This window comes from Camelus ferus, chromosome 17 (assembly GCF_009834535.1).
Source record: "Camelus ferus isolate YT-003-E chromosome 17, BCGSAC_Cfer_1.0, whole genome shotgun sequence".
Taxonomy (NCBI): domain Eukaryota; kingdom Metazoa; phylum Chordata; class Mammalia; order Artiodactyla; family Camelidae; genus Camelus; species Camelus ferus.
In genome coordinates, this window is record NC_045712.1 from 15,280,845 (window position 1) to 15,303,137 (window position 22,293).

Genomic DNA, 22,293 nt, shown 5'->3' on the forward strand with positions numbered 1-22,293 from the left:
CTTCAAAAGAGCATACAGTGCCTGGTACATAATGAGATCGCAATAAGTAAGAGCTATTATTTGTAAAGTGTCACTCGAATGTGATAGTTCTTTAAGAAAGAGCTAGATTTTCTTTTTCCCCCCTGAGGTTACTTAAGGATTTCCTTCCATTCCATAGCTGCTGTTTTTCCTCTCCTGACCTTTCTGTTCTTAGCAAGACCCATTTGCCCTGTCTCTGAGAGACAAATAGGGGCCTCAGTGCGAGAATCAAGGCTGCAGAAAAGGGGTGAGAACATGAGATCCGGCTTGGAGTTTGATGGGAAGCCAATGGCAGGAGCCCCTGGGCCCCTCCGCAGGCCCCAGTGTGAACACCACATCAGCTCCCGACTGCTCGGCATCCCAGAACAAACCAAGAGATCAAAGAGCAATGCATGGGATCCAACATCAATAGAGAAATTCGCTTCGACCCACTTTGAGATGAACGTGAAGTGGGAGTTACGGAATCAGCAAATATACGCCCTTGGCTTCTCCATTCACTAGCTGCCATGTCGTCTTGCTTTCTTCTTGTTGTCCTCAAGGTCACGAAATGCGTATTGTTTGAATCAGTCATCCCAGGCCAAGAATGGAGGCCCATACGTGTGTGGCTGGGCTGGGGCAGGATCACTGGGCACTACCTCCAGGGTAAGGGAGAGCTCTGGCTTTATGCTGTAGGTAAGAAGGTCCTGTTCAGAATAATCATCACAGGTGTGGGATGGAAGGCCCTTGTAACATGATGAAAAGTCAGAGGACTTGGAGACCCCTCTGGAGGTGCACAATCTCCAGACACTACAAATAATAATAGTTATTCTCCAATATTAAATTTTCCTCTCCTGCTTTCTAATTCCCTTTCTTAAGTCTGCTTAAAATACCACAGCCTGGTTGTCATTATGTTTTGAAGGGCTAAGAGAAGGGCCTGTGTCCATGCTTGGAGTGAATAAAACAAAGAGAGAAACACATCACAAGATGACCCAATTGGCCCACGTTGCCCTAAAAGAATGTACTCCAGAGCAAAGAGTGATTTGGGGGGGCTACAAAGTCTTCAAGACAGATTTCCACCTGACCCCAAAATAACCTAGGGAGGAGATCCTGGTCTGTTGTGAGTTGGCTCAGGGTATTGTCTTGTTGGTTTGGTCACCCCCAAAGGGCAGAGAACTGTGGATCATCTGAGGTATGTAATCATCACAATAGCAACCTGAGCAGCTGCCAGTTCTTGACCACCAGCAGATGCTAACAAGGACATCAATGCGGATAGGAGGCAAGTAGTATTAACCCCATTTTACAGGTGAGGATCTGAGGCTCAGGTCACTTATCTAAGGTCCTGTTGTAGGTATGCGGCGATCTGGGGTTCAGATCGAGGTTGGTGTGTCTCCAAAGATGGGGCTCTTCAACACACACAGCATCTTGTAGGATATCAAACCAGAGTTTTATATCCAGCCCCATCTTTGCCAGAATTTCCTTCCAACAATGCAGCTAAATTCCCTGCCTTAAAAGTCCGAGCAGAACTTGGGGGAAGGGTGGCACTTATGGGCTACTGACTCCTGCCTGGTGTGACTGTAGAGATGCCCAGAGCAGACAGTGTGTGGCGGGAGGGGGCGTGGGAGGGCAGCCACCACCAGGGGTAGGGATGTTCCATGGATAACAGTCAGTCCCACTCCCCACATCAAGATGGGGAACACCGTTTGGAATTCATTTACTTCTGCCACCCAGCAGAATTTTCTTGCAGGGATGGAATTGTTCTACATCTCCACTAGCCTCGTGTGGCTTTTGAACACCTGAAAGATGACTAGTGAAGTGAGGAACTAATTCTTCATTTCATTTCACTTCCATTTAAATAGCCGCACGTGGCCAGTACCATGTTGGACAGAGCAGGTATAAACCATCTCTGCTGCCCAGTCTGGTTCTTGTCACAACTGTGAGTCAGGGAGCTCCATCTCACTTTCCATGCTGGCATTCATGAAAATCAGTACAATTTCCAGGAACGGCTCTGAGGTCAGACTGCCTGAGCTTGCAGCCTGGCTCTTCCATGTCCTCCCTGTGTAACCTCTCTGTGCCTCAGTTTCCTCATCTGTAAAGTGGAAATTAAAGACTGTTACTACTTCACAGAGGCATTGTGAGGATTACACGATTTGGGGTTTTAAAAGTACTTTACGAAGTACCCAGAATGCAGTGAGATGATAAGGATAAAGAAATGAACAAGATATCTTCCCTGCCCTCAAGAAGCTTTTGTACCACTGCTGTGCCTTTAGGATTTTTATTCATTCCACTGCCCCCAGTCCAATGAGTCTAAACAGTATGCATAGACCAGCAGCGTGGGTCTAAATGGCATGTATAGATCAGCACTATTTGCTGTGTGTGGGGAGAACCTAGCACAGCACCTGACACATGGTGGGCACTCACTAAAGAGCAGCTTTTCCTCTTGGTGAGTGAGATTTTGTGACATGCAGAGCTAGAATGGACCAGATTTTGTGCACTCTCGGCCTCCTGAACACTGGACTCTCTAGCATTATAAGCGAGTGTTACCACGGTGGGGTTTTCTTTTAAAATTTTCTTCCCTTGGCCGTATTTCAAAGACTTCATGAGACGTGGAATTGCCAGGGCCCCGGGGGGTAGTGGGTGCCCCTTCTGGATCCAGAAGTCCATCAGGGGAACACGCAGTCATCATCTGTGTCACCTAATCAAGTAACGTGCACTGGGTAGTTTTTCTTTCTTTTTTTCCCCGAGATCCACTGGTTTCTTCTGAGGACTGAACACTTGTTTTCGCTGGGAAACCACTCCTCCCCATTACGGCTCACGTCCTTCGGTGGGTGAGTCCGACTCTACAAGGAGGGACGTGGTTTTGGGGATCAGCTAATCGGAGCCCTCAGGCCCTTAGCCGGGGCGACGGGGCATAAGTGGCTTTTGGCCCAGATCAATCCAATGAGGTTCAAGTCAAAACTTTGGGGTTGGGAGAAACTCTTGGGAAGAAAGAATGTTTCTCCCCAAAGGACTTAAATTGAAAGGACATCATCTGGGGTTGCCAGAGGATGTTATGTGGAGAAGGCCCGAACTGGGGTAAAATCAACCCGAAGCAAAGCAGAACTGAAGAAAACAGGGCTGAATCTTGCTGGCTTCTCTTGAGTCTGGACCCCTGTGCCGGAAGCTGTTACTGCTGGGCGGTAGGGATGTGAGCCGGCACATCCCCTTCCTTGTAGACCAGTGTGAGTTGAGTTTCTGTTTCTTGTAACTCAAGCAGGATATTCCCTGTGCCATTTCCTCGGGGCAAGAGCGTTGCTCCCAGCAACTCTGCCGGAGTGGAGGCCAGCCGACCTGCACTCCCCTTCCCTTGGAAGCAGCCTCTGGAGCTCTTACCCATGAAAGACCAAACGGCAAAAGCCACTCACGTGCTCGCCACAGCAATTTTAAGGTTGTCCAGTGTGAGACCGACCCGAAGAAGGGATTCCCAAAAGGGCCTTGCTTATGTAATTTAAATTCTAAAAATAACCGCAGATTGAGTCTGACAGTCCCGCCGGGGACTCCTGACTGCCTAACCTGGGATGGAGGGGTCAGAGATGCTCAGCGAATGAAAAACAGGCTGACAGCAAAATGGGCTAAGAACGAAATCATCACTTACCCTGGGCAGAGCAGAAGCCTGGCTCCAAGTGGCACATTTGTGACTTTGCATTTATTTAACAACTTCTCCAAGATACCTTCAGCAGCACAGGAGGAGAGCTGACCCATTCTGGGGGTCTGGAATCAATAGACTAATAAAAGTAATCCTTAAAAATAGCTTTCCCTTCTTAAAACATATTTCCCATTAAGCAGGATCCAGAAGAAAATTTTTATCTGGGCCCTGACTCATTTTTCTATGGTTTGAAATGGTAATACAGAAGCCTTGGTGTACGAGATGGTGAGCTGCCTGGATACCGTGCACAGGGGTTCCGATCCTGAGTGGAGACTCCAGCCCGGGTTTCCCAGCTCTCCTGGGTGAGCAGCTCCTCCTCCCTCAGGTGGGAGAGGGGGCCAGGCTTTAGAGGCTCCCAGACTTCACTTTGCTGAGAGGGATGTATCTGGTGTTCTCATCCTGTTCCCATCAAACTGAAACCGGGAACCCAAGAACAAGAAGCAGGGTCTGGCATGCTGAGAATGACACTGGGAAGAGGGCAGGGGAGTTCCCTGGGAGCGGTGTCTGCTTATTATCCTGCAGGTGATTGGAGAGAAGAGAGGGAAGAAACGGGTCTTCGGATGAAGGCAAACCCTTCAGGATTGGTGGCGGTTTGTGGACAATATCATTTTCTTGGGCTTGAGTCTTTCCTCGTTCTGACTCCCTCAGAATGAACCTGTCCTTAAGACCCCATTCCTGTTGTTTTTCCCTCAAGGATTCTCTTTCCTACATATGTAGAAGGAAATATCATTCTTTTTTTTTCATTTTCTGCCCAGCACTTCCTGGACAAGTAATAATCTGGGATCCATGTCCCATCTCCTCCATCCACGTGTCGTAGGAATGAGAATTCCCTAAGGAGATTTTTCTCAAAGGGAGGACTTGGACCGTTTGTACCTATTATTTCCAGGGTGCCTGACAAAAACATATATTCCAGAAACCCAGTATAGACTTAATACATCGAAGACATGGGGAATGGAGCCCAGAAATTCCCATCTTTAAGATGGTTTCCAGGCATCTTTTATGCACACTAAATTTGAAACCCCTGCCCCAGTGGTAAGAGCAGACATTTTGAGTTGCCACAAGCAGATGCAAATTAAAGGCTTTTATCTCCAGAGGAAGTCCCCACTTGAAGGAGTGGTGTTCAAGCTTGATTAGGGGAGTGCAGTGGTTAAAAAAAAAAGAAAGGACAGAAGAAGTGTAATCCCGCACTTTCCTTCCCACCTCATGGTCAAAGCTGTAGGTCCAGTTTCTCTCTACACAGGGAGAGACTTACCTTGAAAATTCCAGAAGCTTCAAGCTCCTTCGTAAGTTCAACTCAAAGTCACTTTCCCTGAATCTGTGGTTAATGCTGTTCTACGGGCTTTGGAGTTTGGGCTGTCCCTTATGCCACCAGAGATGGCAGTGTGCTGTAAAAATGATTTGATTACAGACCATAACCTGCATTCTTGGTAATGGGGAAAGTGATTATTTCACAGTCATGCTGTCTGGGCTCTGAAGCTGAATAACGCCCATGGGAAGGACAAAGAGAAAATGAAAAGTTTGCTTCAAGCTTTCTTAACTGGAATTTGGAAAGGATGCGAAGCAGAGACTGGAGGTTATCAACGGGAGATGGAGGACCCAATTATTAGCAGTTGCAAATTGAACCAAAGGTGCTTTCTGGACAGCAGACAAGATACGGTGAGAGTTCTCCAGGATGGTATTTGAATGGTGTCTCATGGAAGCAATATTAAGGTGGGAAAGTGATGACTGATCACACAAGGTGAAATATCTTTACTGAGGAACCCTGCCATAAAGTGAGAAGATTAAAAAAAAAAAAAAAAAAAAAGCCAAAAGGAGAACCCTAAGCTCCGCTCTTGGTGGCAGTAGCTATGTGCATCAGGAGTAGGGAGAAAAAAACTAGGGGATGGCTTGATGACCTCTAACAGGTTTCCTGAGTTTTACTTCTTAATCCTTGCAATGATCCTCTGAAGTAAATACCATAGCGAAGGAGCCTCGGGACCTGAAACATTAAGGAACTTGCCCAAGGCACCTATATTTGTCAGGTTACTGTGGGAAAGGATTTGACTCTTAAATCCTTTAACGATGGCCTTTATAGAGACTGGAATCCAAACTACAAGCAAGAAACCGTCTTAGAACCTCATTTACCCTATAGGGTATCGAGGTATCTGATAGCACAAGGTCAAATCAAGACCATGAGTTACTTGTTTGGTAAAAATGAAAGAAAACACAGGAAGCCCTTAGTGTCTGCACAGATGAAGCAGGCACCCCACAGATGAACGCCGTGTTCATCACCATTATCATCATCATCAACATGTTATCATTACGATCTTTACCATCACTCCCCCAATAGGACAAATTTTAAAGGTTGCTGAATCTTAAGACTTCTCTAAAGCTAACTATATAAAACTCTAAATTAAAAATAGAATAACGAAGCAGGTGGTGAGTAGATTCAACTGCTCTGGGAAATTTCTACATGGTTCAGTGTGACTGAGGGAGACACGAGTTGGGATTTGAACCCAGGTCCATCTGACTCCAGCATCCGAATAAATCTTTTCCTGTATCATTCTGCTCTTCGCCTTGGATCCTCTGCTTACCTGTTTCTCCCTGCCCAGAAAACCCATTCTGTCCTCCTTCTCCTTTAAAAAAGTATCACCTTAAAACCTTTCTGACACTATCACAGAGACATATTTCAAAATAGAGATTCTCCCCAGATCACAGTCTTTGGTACATTTTTCCTTCTTTCAGACGCATTGGACTATAACCCATTGTCAGCTCTGTTTTTCTAGTTCCTCATACTCTTTCATATTCCAGCTCTAGGTGTTCCTCCTAACTGGTCCTGTAACACCCACGGCGTGTAGATCTATCCTTGAACCATCTGGAGGACACTATCATTTTTTTTTTTTCTTTTTTATTGCCTATATTCCCAACTAGACTGTGAGCTCCTTGCAAGTGAAAAACAGGACTCATTGTTCATATTCTCAGGATCGAGCCCAGAATCAGGTACATAATAGGAGTTCAATAAGGGGTACAGATAGGTGTGTTTCTTAAGCCAGTGTAAAAATAATTGAACTCTAAAGTCAGGAGTTACTTAGCGAGCATTACTAGAAGACCCCCTTTACCTACCATCCATAAATGATAAGGATTCGCATAGCCTCTGCTCACAAAATGTAACTTAAATGACAATTGATGCTGGTCCCAATGGTTAAAAAAAAAACACATCCACATTTCAATTAGCAGAATGAAGTGCCTTTGAGGTCCTGGAATGCACTTTGAGGGCACATTCACCAGAACTCTTGGCTCACTGCAAGGTTTCACATATAATTCTTGTCACTTAGCATCCCCAGGCTCAAAAATTGGCACATGCTGAAAGGAATCTCTGGGGTAAGAGAAAATCCTGATTCCCTGATATGTTCCAACAGGGACAGAAGGATTGCAGTTTCATTTCCTGCCAATTTCTAAATTATGAATATTTTGGTATGATTATAAGGAAGGGAGACAGGCCTACCCAGGGAATCAAATAATCCAGGAACATGAAAACATAGGTTATTGTTTTCCTCTCCTTTTCCTCGCAAGTTGATTTGTTTTGCCTTCGCCAAAGAAAATAAGGTCAGGTGGCAGGAACATTACTTTGGGAAATGTGAATCTACAAAGTCACAGTGAGAGGAGATTTGTCTCTCTTAGTCAGTCACACCATCCAAATGCATAACACTGCTCTGGTTTCCTTGGAATTATGGACACATTATTTGATTAGTTTAAGCCCTTTTTTTTATGTTAAAAAAAAATCACCCTGCTTGACCCCCTCTCTGCCAAATACCTCTCCAGATTAGGTAAACTCTTTAGGAACCATCTCTTTGAAAGATTTGTAGTAAAATATAGACTGCTTTAAAAGAATTCCTTAATCAGAACAATAATAGAGGTGAGAGCAGACTTCTTTTTAAGTTTCTAGAGTGAAATGTAAACGCTTAAATTTTTATGGCATCTTTTTGCAGTAATCTGAAACACGGTTTTTTGTTATGTTAATGAAACACATTGCTATCTGAGGACTCACCAAATTTTCCTTCCATACATAAGCACTTTCAGAATCCAGACAGATTAGGTAAGGGCAGGACTGCCTTTCCCATCCCCATTTTACAAGCAAATATTCCAATATCCAGCATATGTTAGTTGAATTAATGAGAGCCATAAACAAAGAAACCAAGATTAGCGATGGACGCACTCAGTGGAAAACTTCATCTTACACTAAAATCGTCTCTCTTTTTTTTTTTTGTCCTTTGAATGTTATTGCTAAATATAAGATGAGAATGCTTTCTTGTACTTGCCTTTATGTTTCAGTCCCGTTCACAGACTTTCTGACTCACCCCTATTCATGATCAAACACAAACTCCACAAAAGGTTTAATTGCATCCAGACTTTAATAAATATTCTTTTGGGGATCTGCAAATAAGACTATAGGAAGGTGGGGCAATCGTTTTGTTATGCAAATACAAGCTAATGGAGGCTCTTTCTGAAAGCTATTTAGCTGAGCCCTCAAAAAGCAATGTCTGAATGGCCTTTTCTTTCTTTTTTTTTTTTTTTTTTCTTCCAGGAATGTCAGCCTCATTACAAGTCTGGTTATAACATCCTTATTTTGTGATCATTTGGCAAATAAGTTCTTCCTGAGATGAATTTTGCTAAAACACAGAATGATAACTTCAAGTATTTTTATAAGCTATCTCAAATGAAGTTCTTTATTCAGGGATGGAAGGTTAAGATCTTGATAACAAAGAATTTTTGTAGAAGCTTCTCCAACAGGACCTGTCCTCTCTGCAGTGGGTAAGTGCTGGACACCTCTCTTCTTGGCGTTCTTCCGTTCAGCAGGATATAAATTCTTGTATAACGTTGACAATAGCTTCCATTTCCTGAGCATGTGCCCACCAATGGTGTAAGGCATTGTAGATGCGTGAATTCCATTCCTCTTCATAAAAATCCCTCTGCGTTATTGGTACTTTCATTGCCAGTTTTAAGGTTGAAGATTTGAGGATCAAAGAACTAACTACCCTTTTCCAGGTCACACAGCTGATAGAACCAGGATTTGAATGCAAGTCTGATTCCAAAGACATAACTAACTCATACCCTGTATTCAAAATACGGTGTTTTAGATTCTTGGTTTGAGTTTCTTTTTTCTCTCTTAAAACAACTCAGTTAATAAAACAAGAGGTATGTAGACATGTTTTACCCAGAGAGTCATGTCTATAAGGATTAAAAAAAAAGAAAGGACAATATACAAACTATGGAAATAGAGTTACCAGAGCTATTGCCCCAAAATCATATCCCTGCTCCTCCCTTGAACAGCAACCAATTATTCTTATCTAAGTTTCAGGAGGAAGCTGTAAAGAAAAATAATGAGAACCAGTTAGAATCAACTAGGCCCAAGATGGCAGAGGATCTGCCTTCCAGTGGACCTTGAGCCTCATTATATTCTCATTGTAATGCATTAGCATGCTAGATGACACACCCACCAGCGCCATGACAGTTGCCAGTTGCCGTGACAACCAGAAAAGCCCATACAAGGACTGAAAAGGGGAGATGCATAAGTTCCAGACCCAAACCACATCCCTGTTCTCAGATAACTCATGAATATTCCTCCCACTCTTTCCAGTTCACTCCCTTTTACCTTGATCCTCCTATATATTTGGTGCCTCCATCCAAATTGGGTTGAGAAATTGATTTGTGAACTAGGTTCCTCTTCTCCATTCTTTGGCCATTGGGTAAATCCTATCCTTTTTCAGTCTCTGCGTCATTGTCATTATTGGCTGCGTGAAGTGAATCCAATCAGAAAAAGAACCTTCCTGGTTGGGACAGGAATTATTGGCCCAGGCTAGGACCTGATCAATTCAGTAACAATAGCAAAAGACAAAAGACCAAATATTTAACTGTGGAACTATATCAGTAATTATGGAATAAGGTTGATGTGGAGATGTTAGAATTTTTCCTTTAGCACCTAAATGCCAGTTAACCTGGGCAAACTTGGGGATAAAAACAAACTCTTAACAGGCTACAGTTTCTCTTACTTTTATAACCAGTTACTCCTGTGAGAGATTAATTTTAAAGTCGCATATTTTGTATCATGAATTTGGGCACAATTTGAACATTCATCACTTTCGTCCCCCCAACTAGTAAATTACCAGTGGGGAACTGAAGACTTGGTTGCACTCAATAACCTTGAATGTATAATTGAGCCCCGTGATGAAGTTGCCCCATAATGAAGCCATTCCCACTGCCTGTGAAGTTGCCAGAGGTTATACATATGTATCAGGGGGGAAACAAATGATGACTCGGTTTTATGTGATTACTCAACCTATTGCCTGAAGGCATCATCATACACTTAGGGTTCTCCCTCTTCCACACTTTTTCTAAAGTAATCAAATAGGTTATGGCCACTGCATGGCAAATGTGCTGTTTTAATGGCTGACAGTACAAGTGACTTGGTGACTCATAGGAGTCTCATTTTGTTGTGCAGTATAAATAGTAGTTCAAGGACCGATACGGACCTATGATTTAGGTCTAACTTTTTGCAGTCTCTTCACTGTGAGTTGACTTTGAGTGCAGACTATTCCTTAAACATTTATTGCATTTCCTATGCTGAGCTGTTTGGAAGTGGAGATTGATTTTCACCAATCTGAGGAAAAGTCTGTACACTGGTCTTTTCACAGTGTGAAGTAATGCCCTGTGTGGAAAAGTTAGAACAGTATCTCTGTGATAGTTGATGTGCCAATCACACTCCAGGCGTTCCCCTTAGATTTCCAGCTGACTCTTCCAGCTTCACGACTTTGCCCCCATCCTTTGCTTAACTCTCTTCCTCATGCTGGCATACCTTCTCAAAATGTAAAAGTAGACTAAGATATCAGAATAGGTGAAGAGGGCACAGGTACTAAATCTACACTGAAAGAACACACCACCAGCTTCTTCCAAGACCTGTGTCTGACTCTCACAGTCGGCCACGGGTTTCCAATGCTAAGTTGCCTTTCTCTTAAGGGGCAAGAGGTTTCTCACCGGCCTTAGTAAACTGTGCCCCGCTCCCTGCTTCCAAAAAGTAGGGCCTCGCCTTGTTATTTGGAATAAAATTTCACAATAATTATCAACAGTCCCTCACCATCTCCATTGGCATTTATCAGAAGCTTACTATGGGCTATACTTTGTTCTAAGCACACACGTGCGTTAGCTCGTTATCTCCTTCACAGATACTGCCAAGAGGAGTACCAGAATCCCGAGTAAGTACAACTGATGGAGAGAGACTCACTCTTAAGAAACAAGTATGGGGTTCAGCCAGATTCTTGGCTGCAGGACAACCAGGGATCTTGAGAGCCTGAGCCACTTGGTGAAAGGTGGTAGCTTGGGTTATGATCTTGCAGAGAGAAAGGCAAGCTTCTGGCTTTCTTCTGTCCCCTCCTCAAGAAGAGGGCATAGAAATCAGATTTATCAGATACTGTATGCCAGTTGAAGCGTGTTAGTGAGTGGGCAGGTCACTGTGCGCTGCAGAGCTGTGGCAGTCTTGTAAATATCTCTCTTCTCTCCTCTTTTTCCATGTGACTGGCGTGAGTAGATTCAAGGCTTGCAGGCTTGGGGCAGGCTTTTCCTCTCGCTCCTTTGCTGGCATGCCAAATTGTTCTGATTGTTATTTCGGTTTCCTATACCTTGCAACTGATCAGAAAGTGATAAAACATCAAAATATGAATTCTAGATGCTGAAGGCAGAGATTCTTCTGCTCGGATATAAAGCCTAAAAAGTATGTTTTCCTCAGGTGCTATCAGAGCTCTGTGTTGGGGGATTACTGAGCCCTGGCCCAGTTATCATCATAATGGCATTGTGATTTTTATCTGCAATTGTTCCTTGTACATTTCTCCCAAGAGCCACACTGGTTGAAGGACAATGAAAGAATAGGATTTTTACACTGATAAGTACCTGGTTGGAATATACTAAACCCCGTCATAATGCAACCCTAGATGCAACCCAGAAGTCCATTGCTCCTCGTAGTAAATTGTGAGGTACAATGTGTAAGTGAAAAGTAACAGCAAGTCAACATCTCCCTAAATATTCTTTTGGAACCAGACTGGCTAGAAAGTTCCTACTGATGAAAAAAATAAGAGAAGGGTAATGGCATTTGTATGGACAATGGGCTGGAATACTGGCCTCCGCTGTAGAAGAGTCCGTATCACCCCAAGAAGAAGAGGAAGGGGATGAGGGACACTCTTATGAGCAGAGCTCAGGCCTTAATCTGTGAATTTCCCTTTTGGTACCGGCATGTGGATGACTAGACCTGGTTTAAAGCATTTCCCCCAATACGTTAAGCTCTACTGACCTGTGACCCAGATGGTAGTATCCACCCCTAGATCAGGACCCATCCTTACATTTTAACTTACTCTCCCTTCATTCATCGAGCCTCTCTCAACCTCTTTTTCTTACTCATTTTCTTCCTCCAAAAGACTAGCTATCCAAAAGACCCGTATGTTTTAGGGTAGCCTAAATTGAGGGAATTCCCTATTTTCAATTATTTGAAATTGAAATCAATTTGTTATTATGAAAATACCGAGGCCAGTCCTCCCTATTTACAATCTGTAAAAAGCCCCCAGTCTAAAGCCAGTGCATTTTGTGACACCAGTTAAATATAACCAGACACTCTACCTGGAAAATTATTCTGAGCTGGTGAAGATACAATGGTAGCGGCATTTACCAAGGGAAGCCAAATTGGAGAACTGGGCTAATTAGGGGCATTATCTATCTAATATCTTACATGGAAACAGCAGGTAGGTATTTTTTTTTTTCCCATTTATTTGCTGGCATGTCTCCATATTGCAGAGTCCGTGCAAAGACTCAGTCCTTCACTTTGTCCATGTAAACACCAGCATAAACTGCATTTCAGTTTACACCACATCTAGCTCCCACTTCTGTTAAAAGAAATTGCATACACAAGAAATGTGATTATCCTGGTGACTAGTTGGACTTCAAAAAGTTAAATATTTATTGTAAAATACGTTCCATTTTTCTTTATCATCTTTTTAACTCATAAGGGGGTTTTCCAAGACCCCTTCCTATAAGCAGTATTATATATCATTCTAAAACATTTTGTTTTGTTGCCTAGAAGGGCCTTAGAGAAGATGTTTTTGTGTGGCTTGATTCTATTATTTTAGTCTTAAGATCATGCTTTTATTCCACCTTAACCTGCTTCATTTGACTTTGGCAAAAATTATATGATAAAGAGTAATGATGAACAACAGGTTTTGCAAACAAACAACAACAAAAAAACATTTTCTAAGTCCCTGAAAATGCTATGTAAAACAAGAAAGAGGTCGATTAAATAAATAAGCAAATATTCTATTATTCAAGAATCTACTTCTGAAAAAAGTCTATTTCTGGATTATGTGATTTTTTTTTTCTTTTTCCTTCCAGTTTTATTGAGATATAATTGACATACAGAAGTGTATAAGTTTAAGGTGTACAGTATAATGATTTGCCTTACATAACATCATGCAATGATTATCCCAATCATTTTAGTGAACATCTATCATCTCCTATAGATACAAAATAAAAGAAAAAATGCTTTTTCTTATGGATAAGGATTCTTAGGATTTACTCTCTTAACAACTTTCGTATATAACATACATCAGTGTTAAGTATATTTACCATGTTATGCAATACATTCCTGGTACTTACTTATCTTAAAACTGGAAGTTTGTACCTTTTGACTACCTTCATCCAATTTCCTCTTCCCCCATCCCCTGCCTCTGGTATCCACAAATTTGATCTTTTTAAAAATGAGTTTGCTTGCTTGTTTGTTTTTGAAGTGTAATTGACCTACAACACTATGTTAGTTTCTGGTGCACAACATAGTGAGTAGCTACTTCTTTATGTTACAACTACCTGTATCTATCACTCTGTTTCTGTTTTGTTGTTTGTCCTTTTGTTCTTTAGATTCCACATATAAGTGCATTCATACAGTATTTATTTTTTTCTGACTTATTTCACTTAGCACAGTACCCTCTAGATCCACCCCTGTTGTCACACATGGCAGAATTTCATTTTTTTAACAGCCGAGTAATAGTCCATTGTATATATATCTGCTTTATCCATTCATCTATCAATGGTCACTTAGTTGCTTCTGTATCTTGACTATTGTAAATAATGCTGCAATGAACATAGGGGTGCATGTATCTTCAAATTAGTGTTTTGTTTTCTTCAGATAAATGCCCAGGAATGGAATTGCTGGGTGGTATGATAGTTCTGTTTTTAATTTTTTGAAAAACTTCCATACTGTTTTCCATAGTGGCTGCACCAATTTACATTTCCACTAACAGTGCAAAGGGTTCCCTTTTCTTCACATCCTCGCCAACACTTGTTATTTGTTGTCTTTTTGATAACAGTCATTCTGACAGGTTTGAGGTGAAATCTCACTGTGATTTTGACTTGCATTTCCCTGATAATTAGTGATGTTGAGCATCTTTTCACATGCCTGTTGGCCATCTGTATGTGTTCTTTGGAAAAATGCCTATTCAGGTCCTCTGCCCATTTTCTCAGTTGGGTTGTTGTTCTTGTTGTTTTGATGTTGCATTGTATAAGTTCTCTGTAAATTTTGGGTATTGACCCCTTATTAGACATATCATTGGCAAATACCTCCTCCCATCCAGTAGGTGGCCTTTTCATTTTGTTGAATAATTTCTTTCTCTGTGCAAAAGCCTTTACTTTGATGTAGTCCCATCTGTTTAGTTTTGCTTTTGTTCCCCTTGCCTGAGGAGGAATATTGATAAGGTCAGTGTTAAAGTGCATACTGCCTATGTTTTCTTCTAGGAGTTTTATGGTTTCAGGTTTTATATTTCAGTCTTTAAACCTATTTTTAGTCTATTTTTGTATATGGTGTGAGAAAGTTGGGTTATATGATTTTTTAATGTTGCTTTTCCTTCCAATTACGTGTGTCCGATTTCTAGTCATCTCATTTATTACAAGTCCCTCTACCACCAGTTGAAAAAAAATTTTTTTTGAACCTAAAATCTATTGAAAAATACTTTTCATATAACATAAAATTTAATTTTCTTGTCATTCCAAGGGAAGTGAATACTACCATCTCTCATTTTACAGATCAGGAAACTGAGTCTGAGTCACCGAATAATGTTCTCAGACTAACTCTGCTGTTCAGTAGTTAAGGCAGTACTGCCTGGTTCAAGAGCCCAAGCATTTAACCTGACTTTAAGGATATGGTAAGCTTCAAATTTATCCTTTTTGGTGTTTTTGAGCTATTTTTAAATTAAAAAAAAAATAAAAGAAATGTTGATTGGATGAGATGATTACTTCTAGGTAATATGAAATTCATTGTGAGATTTAAAAATATATTTAATTTGGCCAAACTATCCTCGAGTAACAAACATGGAAAAACATTAAGATGGGCAATAACTCAGTTTTATTTGATTGAAACATGTTATAAAAGTGACATGAAGAAGTGACTGTTTTTCACCAAAGTGTCTATTGATTGCCAGTGAGTCAGATATTCCCTCATAATTGTGGTTTTTTATAATCACAGCAAAGACTTCAGAAAAGAATGGGGTCTAGAAGTAATCAAGGTCCAGATGATAAAACCCTGATTTATAAAAGTCATTTCCATTTCCTCTAGATTTTACTTTAGTGGGTAGGATTAAAAAAATTCAATGTTATAACTTCTACTTTTATGATACGGTCTCCAGATGGCTGACTAAAATTTATTCCATCACCTTAAGGTTATTCAAGTTTCCTACAAAGCAGAACTGTAGGTGGGGGGCAAGCATGCAAGCACCTAAAATAGCTCGTTTGAGGATATAAATACTTACATGTATCAGAATCTATGGTAGAGTTATATGTTTTAAAAGAAGAAGATGGATGTTAACAAAAGGTAGACAAACGTTAAGAGCCTTTGGATGTGTTCTTAGGTTATTTTCTTCCTTGTTCATCAAATTTGCATCTAGGAAACCCACAACTCCTAGTTTAGATGCCTAAGGAGTTCTAGTTAGCATATCTTATCTTCAGCAGTAGCAAAGAGTTACAGTATCTCCAAGGACAATGAATTGACTTTCCCCTAAGGTAAAAAATATCTTTGAAAGAATGTACATTTTAAAAGTCAGAAATATACACCTTTTGAAAAAAATTATAAAAGTTTTTCCAGTAAAATCTGTTTAAGTTTCTTTAATTGAACACTCATGGGTGTATTGCGAAGTGTTAGATTTATCTAAGCAATGTCCTACTTGATAGCCAAATCATAGGTTTATATGATTAACAAAAGATAGACACTGAGTTTGTTTCAATGAGTAGAAATGGAAAAAACCCACAAAACTCCCTCTAAATTGGCAAAATACAAGACTAAACAGAACTTTATCACAGCGATTGAGAAATTCTAAATGGTTCTAAATACAGAATTCATAGTCACTCCTCTACCAGTGCCTAGCAGTGACACTTAAATGCCTTATCTTGCTTACAGAAGATTTATCCAATTAGGAAGTGGCTTTGTCTGAGCTTCAAGAGCACCCCCTCCCTAGCTAACAATTCATTTCTTTGTGTGGTAAACATGCTTCCCCCATTTGGCCAAATGTATTATTATCTCAGCTCTTTATTCCCCACTCCTCAGTTCCCTCTTCCCTACCCACACACCACCTCCATAACACTCTGTACGTTACTTGGTCCCTTGTCCTATCACGATGGCTTTCCAAATCACTTGTTCCACTTGTAATATCTCCCCTTTTGACCACCCATTCATATGGTTCCTTTCTTTAAATTTGAACTCTCTTATTTGAGAAGTATATGATTCTTTTCCATTCCCAGCTGCTTCATTCAAGCAAGCTTTTAGCAGTTTACCAACTTGAGTTTGTTGATATAGTGCCTTGAAATAAATGCTGTCAATCTTTTTCACATGTTTATGTTGTTATCTCCTAAAGGAGATTATAGACTTTTTAAGAGAATGTCTTCTAAAAATTTCACCTACCCCAAGCACCTAAAACAATATTCACTCTGTGAAAAGGTGTTGAATAAAGTTTTATTGATTGACTAGCCTACTATATTTCCTGTTTCAGGGAAACCAGTATAACATAATTTGAAAATCTTTTACTTCTTTAGAAAAATTTAAAAGTGAGAACGGCCAAGATGTAACAATTTTCACATTACTGGATTACTTATCTTAAATTGATACAGAATGCATGATGACCATGAAAGTTTTGGTCATCATGAGGTGAGTAGGATGAGTGAAGTCAAGTATGAGCCATACATATATTACTTAATTAAAAAAGTTAAACAGGATTGTTGGAATGAATGTGGAGCTAGATGTTTTAAATTCATTTTTGGGTCCCAAACAGACTAGCTAGAAGGCTTCCCTTGAATATCAAAGCCCACAGTAAAACTAATGGTAAATTTTAAAATACATAAAGACAGATGTGATGTAAACTTTAAATTCACACTACACTTTAAAAATAACTCCCACGAGTGTCGACGAATAATTAGAGCATTTAAAATACATAAATGTAGGAGATGGGGTTGGGTAGGGGAAGAGAGGTCTCTAGATAGCCGGAGATCCAAGGGTGGAGAGTGGTTTGTTTTCAACCCATCTGCGGGTCGCTGATTAGATTCAGCACGCTGGCCAGCTCCCCCGTCCGCCGGGTTTATTGGCTTAAGTGAAAGGTGCAGGGGAAGGCAGGCACCATCTGCTACTTTGAATTAATAGATAACCGAGAAGCAGGAAGACTGCAACAGAGGCAACGCATTCGATGTTGTTGCACTGAGTTTTTAGGGTGCCTTTGATCTTGGGGTCCCCGCTCCTCCACCCAGGTCTTCCAGCGAGCCAGAATGGAGGAAGGGCCGAGCAACCAGAACGCTTCTATTTCTCTGGTAGGCTCACCTCAGCGTAAAGTATTACCAGTTCTTGGAATTGAAGAATGTTCATCACAGCTTTTGCAAGGCAGGCAGGGGCGGGGGTTCTACTTAAATAGTTGAGCTGCACGGTCGATACGCCAATCAGCTCAAAATTGGATTCACGTTGATTTTAATAAGCGTGGGCGTACGTAAAGTAAATGTCTGGCATCAGAGTTGACACAGGTGAGAGAAATTCGCTGAGCAGCCCCACTGCCCCCATGGCCCAGGTATGAAGAAAGCTGGGGGTAGGAAATAGCCTCTTTCTTTCCCGTGTAAGATCTCGCCGACCTCCTCTTAGGCCTCTGAATTTCTTGTGTCCAACAGCCCACTTTTCGCTGGCAAGAAGTCATCACTGGTTTGCCTATTTCTTCCTCCCCCAAGAACTTTTTGTCCATGGGAGGGGGAGAGAGGTCCAAGCCAGGAGACCTGGACGAGGAGGAAATTACCCACAAAGACGAGGTGGTGAGGAGGACGGGGAAGCATTAGGGTCAGCACGGAAGCTCTGGGACTTTGGGGACGCTACGCGTTCTCCCCCACCTCCAGCCCTCTGCAGCCACCCTTTACGTCGCGGACACGGGAGAGTTAAGCCAATAAACACGTAAGCGCCGCTCCCTCCCCAATCGGCAAGATGCCTCTTCGGCTCTAGGCTGCATCGACAGCTTGCAACACTCGGCATCTTTTCTGGAGGCGCCTCCTTCAGCGGCTGCAGATGGCATCCGGCTGCGGGCTCAGGGCTCGCAATTGACTCTCCCTCTTGCCCACCTCGGGCCCACGGACGCACCTCTCCCTACCCCTCCTCCCCTCGTGCTCCTGGGGCGGGCTGAGCCCAGCTGGCTATCGCCGGGCTGAGGAAGCAGTCGCGGCGGCCGAGGCTGAGCAGCAGCGCTCTCGCTCCCTGATTTGAGAAGAAGCGCCCATCCGGGAGAGCCGACCCCCGGCTGCTTCCAGGGCCCCCCCCCCACCTTTTGCACCCCGGGCAAGGGGCTCCAGGCGCCCTCCTCCCCAGGCTCCACCATGCTGGACCCTTCGTCCAGCGAAGAGGAATCGGATGAGATCGTGGAGGAGGAGAGCGGCAAGGAGGTGCTCGGCTCGGCCGCGTCCGGCGCGCGCCTGTCTCCCAGCCGCACGAGCGAGGGCTCGGGCGGCGGCGCCGGGCTGGGGAGCGGCGGCGGCGCCGGAGCCGGGGTGGGCGCCGGCGGCGGCGGTGGCAGCGGCCCGAGCAGCGGCAGCGGGGCCGGGGGGTTGCAGCCCAGCAGCCGCGCCGCTGGCGGCCGGCCCTCCAGCCCCAGCCCGTCGGTGGTGAGCGAGAAGGAGAAAGAGGAGTTGGAGCGGCTGCAGAAGGAGGAGGAGGAGAGGAAGAAGAGGCTGCAGCTCTATGTGTTCGTGATGCGCTGCATCGCCTACCCCTTCAACGCCAAGCAGCCCACCGACATGGCTCGCCGGCAGCAGAAGGTAGGTGCGCCTGGGAGGCCCAGGATGCGGCGCCGGGACGTCGCCAGGCGGGCGGGGCGAACAATGGGAGCTGGCGGCGCAGCTGGCGAGGAGGAGCAGGAGGAGGAGGAGGAGGAGACCCCACCCGGGGGAAGGGGCGGCCAGGCCCTGCCCAGGCCAGCGCCGAGCGCGCCAGGAGCTGTCCTCCACTAGCCAGGGGCCGGGAGCGCAGCCCCGGGTGCACGGGCCTCCCTGATGGAGAGCGAGGCGGGCAAGTCCCGCTTGATGGCCCGGGAGGCTCGGGGAGTGACTTGCAGCCCGCGGTGCCCAGAGAGGCCTGCCTCGCTCGCAGGGCTCCCAGCACTCTCCAGCGGCGGGCGGCTGCGCTCAGCTCCGGGCCCGCCCTCCTGGGCGTGCGCTGGGCGGGCGGGGGCGCCCGGCAGGTGGGGGCTCCGGTGCGGAGCGAGTAGAGCGCCTCCGAGTCGCGCTCAGGCTAACCTGGGCAGAGAGCCACCGCAGGGCTAGGCGGGAGAAAGCGATCCTGGAAGGCGAGGCTTCCTGTGACACTGTGAAGGGCACCCTCCTCCCTCCGCCCGGGTCAGCTGATCATCGATTAGGGTCGCCTCGGGGTCCCTGGACACCCCTTCCCTCTGGCCGGGCTTCCCTCCAATCTCCCTTCTCCTCCTTCCTCATTGACCTCAGAGCTGGGGCGCGCCCCTGGTCCTGCCGGGGTCAGTCCCTCTATCTTCCTCTCTTTGACCCTCTTCTCCTCTTCCCAAGGTGACTTGGCCGCCACCTTCTGGCTCTCCGAGGCCCTCCAAGCCCCGCCGCTGTTAGCTTGATAAAGTGCAGCTGCAAAAAACCCCTTGTAATGATAAGCATCAGAAAAGCTTTTTGTGTCTGAGACTGGGGCAAGGCTGAGGCGGCTCCTGGCTGCCTTTGATGTGAAAAAAGTTCCTATTTCTAAGAGCTGTTCTCCAGTTACGGAAAGGAGGGCTTGGCTACTGCAGGTTGAGGGGCAGTGGCTGCAGGCCAGAAGAGAAGGCCCAGGTGGAGTGAGTGAGTGAAGAAAGTCAGCACCCTGTTCTGTCTCTTTTAGATGACTCTGCAGCAGTTGAACTATCAGAAAAGCCAAGAAGCCCTCCAGCGGGGCGGTGTGAGGGGCAGTTAAAGCCAGCTCTAACCCCAGCAAGGTTGGGAGACCAGCTTCCTAAAAGAGTGGATTCTTCAGTTGCTACCAATTAAGGCTGAATTGTATGTTGCCTGTCGTAGCATGTTAGGTTTTCCTATATTTATCCACCCTTATCTCAAATTAGCACAGACTTCTCTGTTTGTTTTGCTTGTATGTGTACACACATCACCCAGAGTTGATGATTGATTTCAGCTATCACAAGCTTGGATATCAGTTTTATTGAAAATGAAACTTATTACCTGGTTGAGAAGGAGCAGGTGCACTCTACACTCTACTCTCCACCCCTTATCAGTGGTCTGTAGCTTTTTCAACCTGGATTTTGGACTACAGGAGAGCAAAAGTCGTCTCAGAACAGTAAAAGTTTTTTGGATATTCTTTTAAGGTTGGATCTTGGGTCCACAGGGCCTGATATTTCAAGCTTCAGGTTGGAGTTATTTTGGTAATTGTGTCTTTATAGCAGGGGAATTTCCATCTCCAAAATCTATCCCATTAGTAATTTAGTAACAGCACCCACTAAAGATGTCCTATTCCTTTGGCAATGAAAACCATTGTCACTTAAAGAAGAATTAAACAAACTTCCCTTTAAAGAAAACTTTAACTTCCCTTTATCAGTCAAAAGGCTCTCTAGTTCTGTCCTTCAAATACATGCTGAAAACAAACACCGGAATGAGAAAGAAAGAAATCTGTTCTTATAAAGACCTTAAAAAGCTGCCTCAGGGCTGTTGGCTGTCCTGGGAAGGCGAATATCCATCTCTTTATTGCAAAAGAAAACAAACACCTCCGTTACTGTATCTTTTAAGTGTTTAGTGCTTTTCTGGAAAAGGCTGTTTGGCTATATTTCTCTCCAAGTACATAGCTTAGAATTTTCACTTTCTTTTAAGGAGTAACCATTAAAAAAAAAAAAAAAAAACCTAAAAGTTTGCATAATCATTGTGGTAAACTTTAAAGCCAATAAATAAGGCTGATGAACTAGAAAATGAGGGAAAATGATGTGGAGAAAGGGACTAGTGTGGCATGCAGCAGGGACAGAGAGAACTGTCTGTGGCAAAGAAGTGCTGAATTGGGGAAAAGGAAAGATCGTATTGTCAAATCATCACGCTGTACGCCTGAACGTTACATAATGTATGTCAATTATATCTCAATAAAGTTGGGGGGCAGAGATCATATTGCACAGAGTATAATAGATTTTATGAAACCAAATAGTCTATAGGCTACCATTTTTTGAGTCCCTACTATGTGCAAGGCACTTCTCTTAGATCATTTTTTAAAAATAGACTTTATTTTTTAGAAGAGTTTGAGATTTATGGAAAAATTGAGAAAATAGAACAGACAGTTCCCATGGACCCCAATTTTCCCCTATTATTCATATCTTACAGTAGTATGGTACATGTGTTACAATTAAAGAACCAATACTGATACATTATAGTTAACTAAAATCTACAATCTATGTTTCCTTAGTTTTTACCTAGATTTCTATTTCTGTTCTTAGAACATTTTAAGTTGTTCTCGTAACTTTACCAATGTAGGAATTACCGTCCTCGTTTTTAGAAAAGAAAACAGAGACTCAGAGAGGTTTTGTAATTTGCCTAAAGGACTACGTAGACAGGTGTAAGAGTGGGAATTTAGTCTTGGGGGGGGGTCTCTGATTTCAAATCCTTTCTTTTTAATGCACAACACTGATGAGGAATATTCTAAAATGAAACACAGAACACTGGCATCTGACAATATACTTTGTGTACTTTGTTACTCAGAGTTACTTCTATTTGAGTTGAGAGAGGCCTGCCCCTCCCCCTTTGGGCACCTACAAAATACTCAACACGGGCAAAATGAACATTGAAGTACTAACTTCGTAAGGAGTATGAAAAAGAGAGATGGGCTGTTGGCTGGTAAATCTGAGCAGCAGATTGTTGTCAGTGTTTCTATGTGGTTCGAGCTGAAAGAAAAAAGAAGCATTTTAGTTCAGAAGAACAATCGGGAAGGAGCACAGGGAAAAGGTGGCATTGCCGGATTATTCTGACAGTTTGTTACTTTGGTTTCGCTTTTACTGAAAAAGAGAAGGCCTAGGCTTTCCAACCATCTTCCCAGTTAAAAGAAGACTTTAAACAGGCGATGTGAA

General features: G+C 43.4%; 1 protein-coding gene across 12 annotated transcripts in view; it reads left to right on the forward strand.

Annotated features, from left to right (window-relative positions):
- The first annotated feature begins 18,157 nt into the window (after positions 1-18,157).
- The window catches only part of CADPS (calcium dependent secretion activator), a 416,509-nt gene continuing 412,373 nt past the window's right edge, over positions 18,158-22,293 (forward strand). For 7 of the 12 annotated variants that reach the window (XM_032458148.1, XM_032458142.1, XM_032458149.1 and 4 more), the window contains exon 1: positions 18,159-19,006. In XM_032458148.1, coding sequence (XP_032314039.1) covers positions 18,569-19,006 — 438 coding nt within the window. In that variant the 5' untranslated portion in view covers positions 18,159-18,568. Of the gene's footprint in view, positions 19,007-22,293 lie in introns of all 12 variants that reach the window. The other 5 variants (XM_032458143.1, XM_032458141.1, XM_032458140.1 and 2 more) reach the window with 1 other exon arrangement.